The sequence below is a fragment of the Sebastes fasciatus genome, chromosome 22, assembly GCF_043250625.1.
Source record: "Sebastes fasciatus isolate fSebFas1 chromosome 22, fSebFas1.pri, whole genome shotgun sequence".
Classification (NCBI taxonomy): domain Eukaryota; kingdom Metazoa; phylum Chordata; class Actinopteri; order Perciformes; family Sebastidae; genus Sebastes; species Sebastes fasciatus.
This window is the reverse complement of record NC_133816.1, coordinates 1231226-1246248: the sequence shown is the minus strand read 5'-3', so window position 1 is coordinate 1246248 and position 15023 is coordinate 1231226. Positions and strand designations below refer to the sequence as shown.

Sequence of the window (15023 nt, the reverse complement as noted above, 5' to 3'; positions counted from 1 at the left end):
ACATTTATGGTTATTGCAGTTGGATCCCAGTCAAAAATGCATTCAAAAACCATGGGAGTTTTCCTGCCAATGCACTTTTTATCCACCGTTACCTTAGCCAGCTTCTAAATTATATAACTTCCAGGATATATGTGTCATTAAAAGAGCCAGATTTAGTTTTGACTACGAGTCCACCATCTTTTTGTTGGATCGCAGGTCACTTTTTGCATAAAATAGGTCATATTTCACAATCAAACTCTTGATCTGGATAAACTTTAACCAAACTTTATTGAGAAATAAACCGTCAAAAAATCGGAGTACAGAACAGTATTATTGTAGTAAACCACATTTCAACGAGAATGTCAGGCAGTGGCAGTCAGCCTGGAGGTAACGATATCAATACATGCCAGTCTTCACAAATATGATCCCACTGAGATACTAGACAAGCATTTTGGCTTCATGGAGGGAGGAGGTGATGATGGTTTCAGCAAGTTGGTGAGCCAGTAGATGAAGATTGCTGTTGTCGGCTATCTGCTCTCTGTGTTCATCACTCAAGACCCAGTCGATGATGTCACGTGAAAGAGCCTCCGCGAAAGCCTCCATCTTGGCTCCGTGGTGAGATCCTACTTCAAAATAGTCTCTCTCCAAATCATCTGTGGTCAGCGAGTGCATTAGATGCTCCATTAGCTCCACCTGGGGGTCGCTGGCAGCTCCGTCCTCTTTGTCCTTTGGGGTCGGCGGAGGAGGCGAAGGCAGGAAAACCGTCGCCAAGCCTCCTTTCAGCTTCCTGGAGAAACTGTGTCTGCTCCTCTCAAGCTCAGTGAGGACAGGAGTGGTCGGAGGGGCGTCGGGGTAGTCGAGGGATCCCACCACGGGGAGCCCTGACTGGGACAGAGATGGGTGACAGGGGTTGGCGTCTTTGGAAGTCTGGATTTCTTTGCCTGGATCCATCTCCTGTCCACCGTCCATCTTTACTCCAGCTGACCTCTCTGACACTTCCCTCAGAGCGACCTCAATCACTGCGGAGGCTAACTCTTCAGCTAACACCTCCTGATTTCTGGACGCCCGGCAGTCCATCTCCGGTTCCACCGTTTCCATCTGGCTTATAAATGACTGGATTATGTTCTCGGACATATTTTGGGCAAACTCCTCAAGAACCCCGATGTTTAGGTGGCTTCTCTTGAGGCCTTCTTGAGTGGGCTCTTTGGCTGCCTGCATCGGGTCCTGTGAGGATAAAAGCAATAATCTTAGTGAAAGTGAAGGAAATCTTCCCTTTCCTGGAGAACATGGTGAAGGCCGGTACACGGCTTAAGCACAGAAAAGAGTCCAAACATGGTTTGAACAGCTGCCTCGTCCCTTTAATTAGTACATTATTTTTATGATATTTTTATTGGATTATTGCATGCGTGTTCAGTTAAAGCCATGCAGGACATAAATATTCCTCCTTAATGGTCATTTTTTATATAATAATAAACTTTATAGCACTTTTCTTAACAAGGTTACAGAATGATTTCCAGGAAAAAAAACAGCAGATAAAAACCAGAAACATGCAACAACAATAGAACAAAATACAAACAACAGAGGGAAATTAAAAAATATATTAAATGGCAGAGGAGGGCTGATAAAACCCAGCAACAAATAAAGGATTGCTAATCATGTGGCGTGTGTGATTCCAATAGGCAGAGAGTTCAGTCTAAGGGCTCTAACAGCAGAGGCCCAGGCACCTTTGGTCACAAGACTGGATCTAAGAACAACCAGCAAAGCTGCAGCCAACGATCTGAGAGAACGCCCCGGCACAGAAGGGGTCAATAAATCGACCATGTACTTTGGAGCAAGGCCATTTAATGCTTTAAAAATGATCAGTCACATTTTAAAATTAATATGGTAAATAATTTGCAGCCAGTGTGCGTTGGCTAGTAATGCGTTCGTATCTCTGAAGCTTTGTTTATCCTCTGGCGAGGCATCTGACTCCGCAGATGGCACGCGAGCTACGAGTACGTACAGTGGCGTTTTCTCACAATCGCCAGAAGGCGTGCAAACAAAATATTCTCTGAAGAAGCAAGAAGTCAGCGAGTGTTACCTGCAAAACACCATAAACCAAACGCCTCAATACTGAGGAGGAAATGTAATTAACTATAAACTCATATCTCATATTCATGGACATACTTTATCACCTTTTATACAATCCCTGTATAGAAATGAGTCAAGAATTAAATGTATTATAATAAAACAAAGGCTGAAAGGTTTAATATCTCCTGCTTGTAAAGCATTTATATTGGCCGACTTTCTAATTCATTATTTTACTTCTTAATTTAAGGTATTTGCTTTTATCCTATTGTGGCTGTCATATCTGAAAAAGCCTAGTTACATAAATTCAGAGGTGCACAACCAAGCTGTGCGGCGACTTGCGGAGCCTTTGCGCCGTACACACAATACATTATGATGTCATTTTGCCTGGCACACCCTTGCACCAAGGCTTATTGGAAGAGGCTGCGACACGGTCTGGAGCCATGGGGTATGGCACATGTATGTGCAGTGTAACTGGTCGTGCGTTATTGGCTCAATTTCAGCGAGTGCAGACCGGATTTTACTGCGTTCATCATCATGTGACATCTCCTCCTTTCAACGTCCTTGCCTTGCGTCGGGAACACTACGGCTAGCATAAACCCTGCTTTAGTGCCTGTTATAGTCAGTGAAGGGAGCTCTGGCTGATACCAACAGCATTACAGCAAAGTGAAATAAAATAAAGTGCATTCCAGGCGAGAATTTTTTTTTTTTTAATTTATTTTAAAATAAATGTAACTTTATGTAAATCAGAAGGAGACAAAAAAGATCTGAATTTAGAGATTCTTTTTTTTTTTTAGCTCAAATAAGCTTGCCTTTTTGTACTTATTTATTTTATTATATTATATTATTTTATTTTTAATATATATTTATATATATTTTGTATTATTTATTTTTTGTTATAATTTATTTTTATTTATCTATCTTTTATTATAATTTATTTTTATTTATTAATTTTTTCTTCTGATCAACTTAATTTGGATTATTATTATTCATTTATTTAGTATTTAACCATATACCAGTATACTAGATATCCAGTGTTTGTTATGTTTTGTGTATAAATGTTTGCATAAAAGTGGAAAAAATTTAATACAGATATTTGAATACAAAGAAGCCTGACTTTTTTTTAAATATATTGTTTATTTTATTATATTATTTGTATTTTTTATTATTTATATTTTTTAATATTTCTTTCTTTCTTTTTTCTTCTGATCCACTTAATTTGGATTATTATTATTAATTTATTTAGTATGTAAGCATGCACCGGTATACTAGATGTCCAGTGTTTGTGACGTTTTGTGTATAAATGTTTGCATTCAATACAAATATTTAAATAGAAAGAAACATGACTGAACAACAGTATTTACTTGAGCATCAAAACAGAGATTTGCATCAAATATTACATAAATATTATTTTACTCTCTGCTCTACATTCCTGGCCTGTTTCAGATTAGAGCAGAAATAGATTCAAACTAAAGGAATGTTGTACTGTACATAGAAGAAACAGCAAAAGAGAAAGTAATCAGGACTGATGTAAATAGAGGAATACAACACAGATGCAGACAGAACAGAAAGTCCCCTCTGAAGCCTCAGATGGAAAGTAAGATTGAGGCCTCGACCACAGCCTGTCACCATATGAGCTGTCAGCCAGCCAGGAAGTGACAGGCAGGAAGTGCTCGCTGTCCACAGCAGCGACCCGGCATTTTCTCTAAACTCTGTTTGCATCTGCATCTGTAGTTGATGGAGATATAGAGCTGCGTTTGATAATCCTCTTTTCAAGTCGAGAAAGCGGAAATGGAGCAAAGCAAATGTTACATGAAATGTGTAATGTTGTTTATTTCTGACGGCCTCTGAATCCATTTCAACACAATGGAAATAAAAGCTTTGGACAGACACATGAATGTTTGAGAGGCTCTTTGTTAGCCTGGTTCAGCAAACAGGACGGTTTGTTTTCACATCCAGTCTACAGGTGTGTTAATGCAAACTGCTAATAATATGAAATCTATAAAGTTATCGTTGCTCTCCGGGGCTCAGATTCACAAACCTGACTTGATATTTTTACTGCTGTTTTAGTATTATGAAGTCCAGACTGTCTCTAGGAAAGGTTTACATGTTATTCTCTAATGTTCAGGAATAGTTCAACATTTTAGGAAATTGTCTCATTTGCTTTCTTGTTGAGAGTTAGATGAGAGGATGGATACTGCTGTCAGAACTGTATAGTCAATATGAAGCTCCTGCCAGCAACAACCAGTTAGCTTATAGCTTAGCACGAAGAAAACAGCTTACCTTTAACAAAATCCACCTACCAGGACCTCTAAAACTCATTAATTAACACGTTATATCTTGCATGTTTAAGTCCCACAAAATCTGAAGCGTAAAAACGACACGTTGTGGTTTTATGGGGGATTATGTGCCAGACAATTTCTTGGCTGTAGGCCTACAATAATTCTCAAATTAGCTCAAATGTTTCAGTAAAAGTACATTTTTGGTAAAAAGACAAACCTCAAAACATTAATTTACATGTTTGGGATAGGTTGTTCTTTCAAAATCAATAGTTTTATATACGGCAACGTAGGCTACATTTTTTAGTTTAACAGTTGCTAGCTAGCTAGCTGTAGCATTAGATAGCAGAAGTTGGCTAACGTAATAGCAGTTAGCACTTGCTAACAACATTTCAATTGTTGACCTTTTTGGCTAAAAAGTTGTAATGTAATGTCAAATTTGTTTGTTTGAACTGCTGAAAAAATGTATTGTCCCTCTTTTTAACCTTACGTTGCTAACGTAGCCTTTTGTCACATTTGCTAAGTAGGTTGTATTTTAAGTTTTCTGAGTGAGAAACTAGAGAAGCAGATGAGACAGACTGTGAGAAACTGATGTGAAACTGAACTTAACACCCTTAACAACTTCCTTATCTTCTTCTTCTCTACTGTACTACTACTGTTACTACTGTAAAAGGACTGTCACAAATCTACAATATTTAGACCATGGCACGGTTTTAAACGTGAACATTCAAAATGTGTCCCAGTTTATTACCTGTTGCAGTGTCTGTAAATAACATCAGCTAACAGGAAGTAAACATGGATCCAAACTGTTGCCTAGCAACGCAATTCCATTGCAATTCCATTGCTAAAACGGAGCGTTTCAGACAGTGGGTAAATACAGGTTTATTCAGGCAGACAGTATGAGGAAAATAATGTGTTCTAGTAGAAACACAAAATTCAAACGAAAATGAGCACAATGTGGGACCTTTAAAGGAACGATGTGTAACATTTCGGGGGATTTATTGGCAGAGATGGATATATGACATCAATTTAACAAAAATGTCCTTCAAATCAGGTTCAAAGCAATTTCCCAAACGCACACATACTCAGAGATTTTCTCTTTCCTCTCTGAGCTCCTTCAGCCAAAAGTGAATGACGCTCAGGGCGACGCCAGAGGTAACTTTAGTCTCTCGTGTGCGTGTTACGAACTTCATACGATGTGTCACAGTATTATCCTGCCATTAGATCATACGCCGAGTTCAATATGGACGGAGCCCAGAGAGGAGGACAAGAATGAAGCACAGATGTGGAACAAATTACAGCTAAAACAAAGAATGTTTTCTCTTGGCAGTCTGACTTGGACATCCTGATGGGCAAACTAATGCTCATGAAACGAGGATGCTACTTTATTCCTGTGTTCTTGTACAACCCTGTCCAAACAAAGTGTATTGAATATGACAGTCTCCAATAACATTCACCCAAAGTTTATACAAGGTGGTCACAATAACCAGCACAAAGGCCATTCAGTGCTTTGCAAAATATTGTTGTAAATGCAACGTCTCAGTTGACCTTTTACTAAAACTGGGTTTCTTCCACACCCATTTTCTAATGAAATCCAAAGACAAGGCCATCTGCATTGGAGTATTCAAAGTTTTAGAATCCACTTTTGCTGATAAATTACCTAAAATATCTTCACAATGTATCAACTTTTGTTTTAGTTATTATGTCAAATTAATCTTTGTTAGCCCAAGAAAAGCTGGGCAGAAATTAGCAGAGATTTTACACTACAAACATAGATTAAACAAGAAACTGTAAAGGATTCCTGACCAAAAAGAGTCAAATCAACTTGCTTTACATCATAAAAGTTTAACGTTTATGAAGTATGGCAGATGAAAGGGGCAACTCCTGATTTACTACACCGGAAACACGCAGAAGGCATCTCAAGGGCCAGTTGGATAAGAATAAAGCCAAAAGTTACGTAAATGTACCACAAAATATGGAAACAACATACAGGAAACACCAGACGGCGTCTGTTGACTGTAGACCAACTTACCAGTTAGTAACGGGCTGCAATGTTTGCTGTTTGGTGTCTCCGGGGCAAATGAGTTTACACGGAAATGGATTGACAGATGAGTTCACAAGTTTCAACCACTTCCTGTGTGTGTGTGTGTGTGTGTGTGTGTGTGTGTGTGTGTGATAGACATGAGTGTTATTTGCAGCAGTCTACCTCATTGACAACATACAGCAAATGACAAAGGTCGTGTCTAGGTAACCCACAATTTGGGAAACTCTCGTGAGATGGTTAAAGTTAGGCGTTGACCTCTAATGGTTAAGGTTAGGCATTGACCTCTAATGGTTAAGGTTAGGCGTTGACCGCTAATGGTTAAGGTTAAGCGTTGACCTCTAATGGTTAAGGTTAGGCATCGTTTCGGGCGCCGTCGGCCTGGAGGTTCCCACTCTGAGTGAGCTAAACCTCGCTCAGAGAGGTTCCCACTCTGAGCGAGGGTCGGCAAAACAGTTCAGCTTCAGACGGTTGATCTGCACACCTGTGCCGGTACAACGCAGCAACAGCCCGACCCACCCGCTGTACGAAGCAGACACTATTTAGCTAACTAACATATAGTCATGCACCCTGACCCCATGATGATACCCGTTGAGTGACAGTCCCCTCATTTGCATAATGAGGCAGAAATGCATAAAAAATGAATACAGAAGTTTGGGGAAATAAATAAGGGTGAAATGCAAAGGGAAAATCGTGCAGAAAATAAATAAATGCAGAAATACATGAATAAATACATACATTTGAAAATGAATATAGGATAAATAAATGCAAACATAAATAAATAAATAATGCAAAAATAAATGAATAAAACAATTCTGAAAAATAAATACATAAATAAATAAAAGGGAAAATTAAACAGAAGAGTAAATTAATAAGGGAATTAATACAAAGATAAATTAATTAATTAAACCAGAAATATCAATTTATGTCACATTTCATCAATTAATTAATGGCTACATTTATTTTTTAGATTATTTTTGCTACATTTATTACATACTTTTAAATCCAAAATGAAAGAATTTGAAACAGATTCCTTAAGATGTCAATGTTTTTTCATTTGTTTGTCACCCTTTGTGTTTTCTTAAAGTTATTTTTTTGGGGACATTTTCCATTTTATTGAGAGGACAGTGGATAGAGTCTTGGAAAGGGGGGAGAGAGAGAGTGGATGCGGAAAGGGTCACAGGACGGATTCGAACCCGGGCCGCCGCGGTCAGGACCAAGCCTTGATACATGGACGCCCACTCTACCAACTGAGCTAACCCAGGCGCCCAGTGTTTTCTGTCTAACTGTGTTTTTGTGCTGCTGCCTGTCTTGGCCAGGTCACCCTTGAAAAATAGTTTCTTAATCTTAATAGGTTTCACCTGGTTAAATAAAGGTTAAATGAAATATATTTATTCATTCATTTATTTTTTATTTTGGCAGGTTCCGTCCTCCATAGTTTCAGACCAGTATCTCATCCAAAGAGGATTTTAAATACACTACTTTTGTGATTTTACTCCAGTTTGATGCAGCCAGACAACTAGACAATCCTGCAAACTGATCGTGTGTGTGTAATTTCCTGTGATGCACTATGCCGATGACACCCTGAATTTAGTGTCCAAACCCCGTCCAATTCAGATATCTTAACAGCTTCAACTAAATCACAAGACTTATATAACTATTCCTCGCCGCTCTGATGGAGACGCAAAGCAATCTGGATAGAAAGCGCTCTCATGTGAAGGCGTTTTGTCTCGGATGTTGGGAGATGATATCTTTCTCTAGACTTCGTTAGACGCCAGATTGTACTGCGGGAAACAATAACCAAGGGATGTTTGTTCGTTTTGGAGTTTAATGAGACTTGACAGTCTGTATTGCATTAATAATAGTGCTCTACAGGTCAGAAGAGGATTACCATAAATGTATAAGATTTATTTTGTTCTCTTAACAAGACTGAGATCCACTTTATGGCCTCTATTCAGAGCAGAATCAAAGATGAATCTATCAAACTGCTAGCAGCTGGATGGATGTTGGCTGCCAGCTCCCCCCGGTGTCCAACCTGAACCCTCACAAATGTAATGTAATGACCCGCTATTATCCAAACTGTTGCTGCAGTAACTCTGTTGCTCGGCCCCAGTAGGCCCACTGCGCTCCTGCCAGCTTCAGTTCAGGAAATACTTATCTGTGTGTCAGTGAGCTCATTGCTAGAGTCTACATGATTATTTAAATAGATTTTAAGGGTCATTTCAATCTTGTGTGACTGCCTAAAGGGAAATCATTACATGCAAGACCTGCATTACACAAAAGAACAACTAAAACATTTAAAAAATATATATATATCATCCTCTGCATTCTGCATTTTTGTGAGGATTTATGCCACATTCACATTGAGTCCTTTTTGTCCTAAAGATCATGCTTATTTTCAGGTCAATACTTGTATTTTGGGTTTCTACTAGAACATGTTTACATGCTTTAATGTTTAAAATGCCCTTCATTTTCCTCGTACTGTCTGCCTGAATATACATACTATTCACCCTCTGTCTGAAACTCTCCGTTTTCGTACATTTCAATGGAATGGCAACAGAATTGCGTTGCTAGGCAACAGCTTGGGTCCATGTTTACTTCCTGTCAGCTGATGCTATTTACATACACTGCAACAGGAAATAAACTGGGACACATTTAGAATGTTTACGTTTAAAACTGTGAAGTGGTCTAAATATTGTATATTTGTGACATCACAAATGGACTGAAATCCTGACGGCTTGTTTCAAAAGCTCAGTTTCTGAATACGAGCTGTGTGTGTTTTTCTGTGAATTAAGTGTTTTGATACTTTCACAGTATTCATATAGAACTTAAACCTGCTTTATAACATAAAAGCCATGAAAATGTCACTTTTTACAATATTGGACCTTTAAAGGAACAGTGTGTAATATTTTGGGGGATCTATTAGCAGAAATGGAATATAATATTCATAACTATGTTTTCATTAGTGTATAATCACCTGAAACTAAGAATCGTTGTGTTTCTGTTAGCTTACAATGAGTCCTTCATCTACATAGGGAGCAGGTCCTCCTCATGGAGTCCTCCATGTTGCTCCTCCATGTTTCTACAGTAGCCCAGAACGGACAACCCAAACTCGGGCTCTAAAGAGAGACTTTCATGTTTCTACATTACCTGATGGCCACCGTAGTTCTCCGACACGCTGGTGAAACTGCAGTAACGTGAAGCGCAGAGTGTAAAACCGTGGTACCGCCAGCCGCCGTCTGACTTCAGTTGCTCCTAAAGTAGAGTTATTATGGTATGGATGGCCTCTGAGCGAGGTGAACGGCGTTATCATGGTTTTGCCATGGATGTGTTAAGAGAACTGGATACAGAGTTGGAGGCGGGGCCCCGTTCATTCCTATGAAAGTGTCTCAGTGGAGCATGAAGCCTAAATGGCTCGACTTCCGAGTGGAAAAGTTCCCAGATCTTCTGCATCCATTGGGCCTGTGTAGCAGGCGCAGTAGCATCCGCTCGGTCACATGGCTCGGTCACGGGGTCCCGACGTCACGGGGTCCCAACGTCACGCTGTCGTCACAGTTTGCTAACTCCTCCTCCCAGCCCTCGCTCCAGCCTTGGTCTGAGTCTCATTCACATGAACGGAGGAAGGGAAATAACTCTGTATTCAGCTGTTAGTATTTTTACACCCTTTAGGACCACTATTAGAGTGTTCATACTGGGGAGTTGATTCACCTAAAAATAAATGATCCTCTGAGTTACAGACGTCTCTTTCCCAATGGAAGTCTATGGGGAAAAGTCTTTTTGGGCCCGATGGCATCACGTGACAGAAACGGAAGTTGTCGTACCGCCGATTGGGCACTACGGAAATTGGCATCAACAACCGCAGTCTTGGAAAGGGAGGGGAGGAAATCTGGTTGGTTACAATCTGCAGCCACACCACTAGATGCCGCCAAAACCTAAACACTGCACCTTTAACTGTGAGATAATCTCTATAAACAGATTCTGCATTCATTGTAGAATCTGTCGGCAACGGCACAAGATTTTGGTATCAGAAGTGTTCACGTTCGAATAGGCTTTGGTTGCAGGTAAACAGTCCGTGTGGAGAGCATTGATTTAGCTTTTTATTGGTGTAAAATTAGCATGTATACTGTCTACTTTCGAAACAACCCGGTCGTACAAATCCTCTCTCAACTCCTAGTCAAGTCTTGGCCCTTGTTCCAGAGGTTTATCTGTCGTCAGACCTGAAGACGATGGGTTCTGAGATTGACTATGAGATGGGAAAACAGTTCATGTTAAACCATCAGGGGATTCCTTAAATCACAAAATGCGTATGAATTAATTAATGAATTAGTGAACATATAAAATTCTGTATTGTGAGGGTTGTGAATGCAGGTGAAAAACGTGGAAGCAAATTAGCAAATGTCCCCATGCACAGAAACTAGAAATTAAAATCATATGCCATCAAGTAAAAACTGCTTTGACAAATATTTTTACCTCAAGGTTACTTGCTCTTTCGTAACTTACCTGGTCCTCATCATCAGATGGAATTTGCTCAGTTGTCATGACTGATCAATATGATAAAACACCACATTTTCTGCTCAAGACCACATCAAACCTTCAATTCAAATATCATAATTTTTATCTTCAGTTCTTTTGTTTATTTTGAATTACTTACTGAAAATTGAAGTTCCATACAATCACATCTGTAAAACACCACATCTGTAGAACTACATTTGGACAATCAGCTTTCTCCATAAAGCAGAGGTGGGAGTAAGTCACACATGTGCAAGTCACAAGCAAGTCTCAAGTCTTAACCTTCAAGTCTCAAGCAAGTCCCAAGTCACTGTGGTGAGAATCAAGCAAGTCAAGTCAAGTCACTGCTCAGGTCAAGCAAGTCACAAGTCAAGTCATACGAAATTCTGATGATCTAACCCAGTTTCCACATTTAAAATCAGTTAATAGACAGTGGTCATGAAAAGATGATTATAGACATACTTTACAGGGCTCATGGCGAGGCAAATTAAAATGTTTACCATGGCAAATAAAAAAAAAAAGTTGCAAGTGAAGTGTCCCTTGAACATATAGAGTTAAGGATAAATAAATATTATTTACAAAATCTGTATCCTTCATTCCTTCTCGCTTCCTTTTATTTCGATCTGGAGGCTGCTTTATTAATAATAATAATAATAATAATAATAATAACAATATAATAATAATAACAGCAAATGTTATGGGAATATCACGTATTGAAATGAAACATTTACAAACCTTGTCTGATTATTAATTATGCATTGGTAGGCTATTAACTATCCTTTAGCTATAAAACAACAAAGGCATACATTTCAGAGACTTTTAGAAAAACTTTAACAATTTACTTGATCATCAGAAAATAATGCATTGTAATTATGAATGAAGCAATCAACACCTGGGCTGTAATCCCATCTGTCTGGTGCTGTGTCTAATCTACCTAACGCCTGGTCACCATATCAAACACTGTAGATTACTTTACATAACGTTAGCTAATGGGCTCAGAGTTAATTTAGTTAGGGTATTATCACAGTGTAGCTAACGTAATAACGTTAGTCTGTTACTCACCTCAATCATATATGCATAAGAAGCTCCTGTCCACTGTAAATCTAGCATAACATTAACTTGCATGCAAATAAATTATTGAATTAACATACAAACGAAACGAAATGTACCTTGAAAACACATGAAATATTAGCTAAATAACAAGGCTTTAATCACAGGACTGTCCTCCTCATGACACACTGACAGTCTGGGAGTCCTGTAGAGAGTTTCTCTCAGAGGAAACTTATTGTTGTCTGGGCCTACGTACATTATTTTTCAACTTTAGTTTTGAACCTGAACCATCTCTGTCACATCATGTTGCTTGCCACAGCCACAGCCTATTATAATTAAAAATGTGGAGCTCAGACCACATTTTGGTCAGGATGGAGACACCATCCGGGTGAAAGACAGACAGGACGGCCGGTCCTGAGGGAGTTATAAGAGGAGCCAAATGCCTGTTGATGCGCAGAAAGAACTGTGTAGAATAATTAATCAAAACGACAGGTTTGATGTGCACATACTGTATAAGCACGGAGGGTTCTGTGGTTCAAAACTACACTAAATGTAACCAGCGGATCTGTTGGTGTCCGTGTGTAATTGTGGCTTAACAGCTCGACTGCAGCGGTGCGCTGTGCTGGCTCTCTGTATACTGATCTTGTGCGCACAAATTAATTAATGAGTGGAACATGATAAACGTCTATGTAAGTATAATATTGTTATTTTAATTGTAGTGAAACTGGGACAATTTGTTAGTGACTGTTGAAAACCGGGACATTTGAGTGTTTTACAGATATGTGTCGGGTATCGGGACACGTCACCTTGAAACCGGGACTGTCCCGGACAAACCGGGACTGTCCCGGACAAACCGGGACTGTCCCGGACAAACCGGGACTGTCCCGGACAAACCGGGACGCCTGGTCACCGTAAATAAACACCAAAATACCGGTGCCTCCATCACTCAGATTGATAACCTGTGAAATTGAACACACAGCTGTTTTAACTAGTAACGTGTCCCCATAGTTTAACTGGTTATATGGCCCCGAATCAGTCCCCCCATTGTCTTTTACATTAACGATATGTCTTCTCAACAAAATGCATAAATCGATTTGAAGCCAAGTCTAACGTAGTTTAAACTTAACGTTAGCTTTCTAGCTAACATTTAACCAGCCAATAAGTTAGCTAAAAAGACTCATGTAGCCTACTTTTCTTTGTGGGTTTTGTGGTGACGGATGAAGTTGGATGTTGTGGTGGTCGCGGCACTGATTTTTGAGCCGCTGTTCTCTTCTTACTACTGTAGGGATTTGGCTGTAACAGGTTTGGTTATTAGCAAATTAATTAATAAATAATAATAGAATTATTAATATTAATAAAGATTATCAATAAACATTAATAATAAATGGGGCACCACCCTGGAATCAGGGACCAATAGCCAAAACGTTAATATAGTCTCTATATATATGCTAAACTATCAATTTGGAATGCTGATTAATAATTAAATTAATAACTATAACCAAAATAGATAGTAAAGGTTGAAGGATATCGGAGTTCTTGACATAGCAGAGGTTGGCATTATTCACTCTTGTACAACATTAAAGAGACCAGCATGTATATTCCACAAACATTTATTTACAAGATAATAAAGGTTCAAAACACAATATTAATCTAACTAAATAACTAAACTAAACAAACCAAACAAAGTGTGTAAGCATGTGTGTGTGTGTGTGAGCGAGAGAGAGAGAGAGAGAGAGAGAGAGAGAGAGAGAGGGGGAGAGACAAGATGGCTTCTTGTCTCAAGATGTCTGCCTACAGACAAACGGGGCGAGCACTGTAAAACTACAAAGATGGCGGAATCAATGATGATGTGGGGGTTAAGATTATCTGAAGCTGTATGTTTATGATTAAAACTAATTCACAGTTTCTGTATGTGATCTTAATGTGTGTTAGATATGCAGTGGGTTAGAAAAGATGGTTAGTTTGCATGCAAGACCTTGTCTATGTGAAGCATAAACTAAACACATCAGATGTGGCAAAGCCACCTACCCAAATATCAAATACAAATAAATCTCCACAGTCAAACTCAATGAATAACATTAAAGGGACTATTTGTAACTTTCAGAAATGCTTCTTAACAGCGACACCTGTGGCCGTGAAATCAACGAAAGTCAGCGTCGGGCTCGCGCTTGCTCGCTCTCAATATACCTGAACGAGCATCACTCAAAACAGTGAGGCGACACACGTCAGCTAAAACCACAATATCACTCTATATTTCAGCTGCTTAGCAGTAATGTTAGCTGACCAGACGAAGGTCTCTCCATGAACATGATTTAGATCTGATCCTAGTGTTGGCTTTTCCTGCCTAAGTGCAGGCTGAGGCAGCGGGGCTCTGCAGCATGTCTCCCTGCTCCCTCCTCCCGCAGCCGGAGAGAGCAGAGGAGACACCGGCACCCGGTCGGTAACGAGAAGACAACGTAACTATCTGCACAGCTCGGTCACTTCACAAGACACGGAAAACCTCTGTTGGTCTGCAGGAGCTGCAGCAGTTATTTCTGCACAAACGTCCCCTGTGCATTCACTAGATACTCTCAGAGCTAAACTAACTCTTCTGCAGTGTGGAGTGAGCGCGTGTTCACGTCTGGAGGTGGAGCGAGCTGAGCTGTCTGAGTGAAGGAGAGCAGGCAGAGGAGGAGGGTACAGCGGCTACACGCGAACGCGCATATGCGAGCGCGCATGTGTGACGACCCGCTACATTTATACGCTTACAAAGTTACAAATAGTCCCTTTAAACATATCAATACAAGTACATTCTAGAAATCAATGTTGAACAGTCTTGCTCAGCCATGTGCAATTGCTAATGCTAAGGTAAGCCCAGTACGTTACCAATCCATGGAAGAAAAGGGTTTGTAATTCCATGTGTTGAAGTTGTGGCTCCAAGTCAAAGATGTCGTCTTTGCTGTGCAGATTACTTTCTCCCCAGTAGCTTGATAGCTTGGTGCTAACTTCCTTGCGGTCGTTGCTGGAAGGTAGTTGGTGAGAAGGCAGGCTCTCGCGTCCTCTGCCTTTTTGGTTCCTTGTGTTGCTATGGCTGTTTCCTAACGGGTCATAGATCAGAA

General features: G+C 39.8%; 1 protein-coding gene across 3 annotated transcripts; it reads right to left on the bottom strand.

Annotated features, from left to right (window-relative positions):
• Positions 1 to 248: 248 nt before the first annotated feature.
• On the bottom strand, positions 249 to 6462 carry LOC141761215 (uncharacterized). 3 transcript variants are annotated; one of them, XM_074624547.1, is made up of 2 exons: positions 6358 to 6462; positions 249 to 1203 (listed from the first exon to the last, which is right to left on the bottom strand). In XM_074624547.1, the coding sequence occupies exon 2, from the start codon at positions 1195 to 1197 to the stop codon at positions 418 to 420; it is 780 nt and encodes a 259-aa protein (XP_074480648.1). In that variant the 5' UTR covers positions 1198 to 1203; positions 6358 to 6462; the 3' UTR covers positions 249 to 417. The 3 variants fall into 3 exon arrangements, with proteins under 3 accessions (XP_074480648.1, XP_074480649.1, XP_074480647.1); XM_074624548.1 differs by lacking the exon at positions 6358 to 6462 and adding an exon at positions 5077 to 5120; XM_074624546.1 differs by lacking the exon at positions 6358 to 6462 and adding an exon at positions 4330 to 4616.
• Positions 6463 to 15023: the final 8561 nt, after the last annotated feature.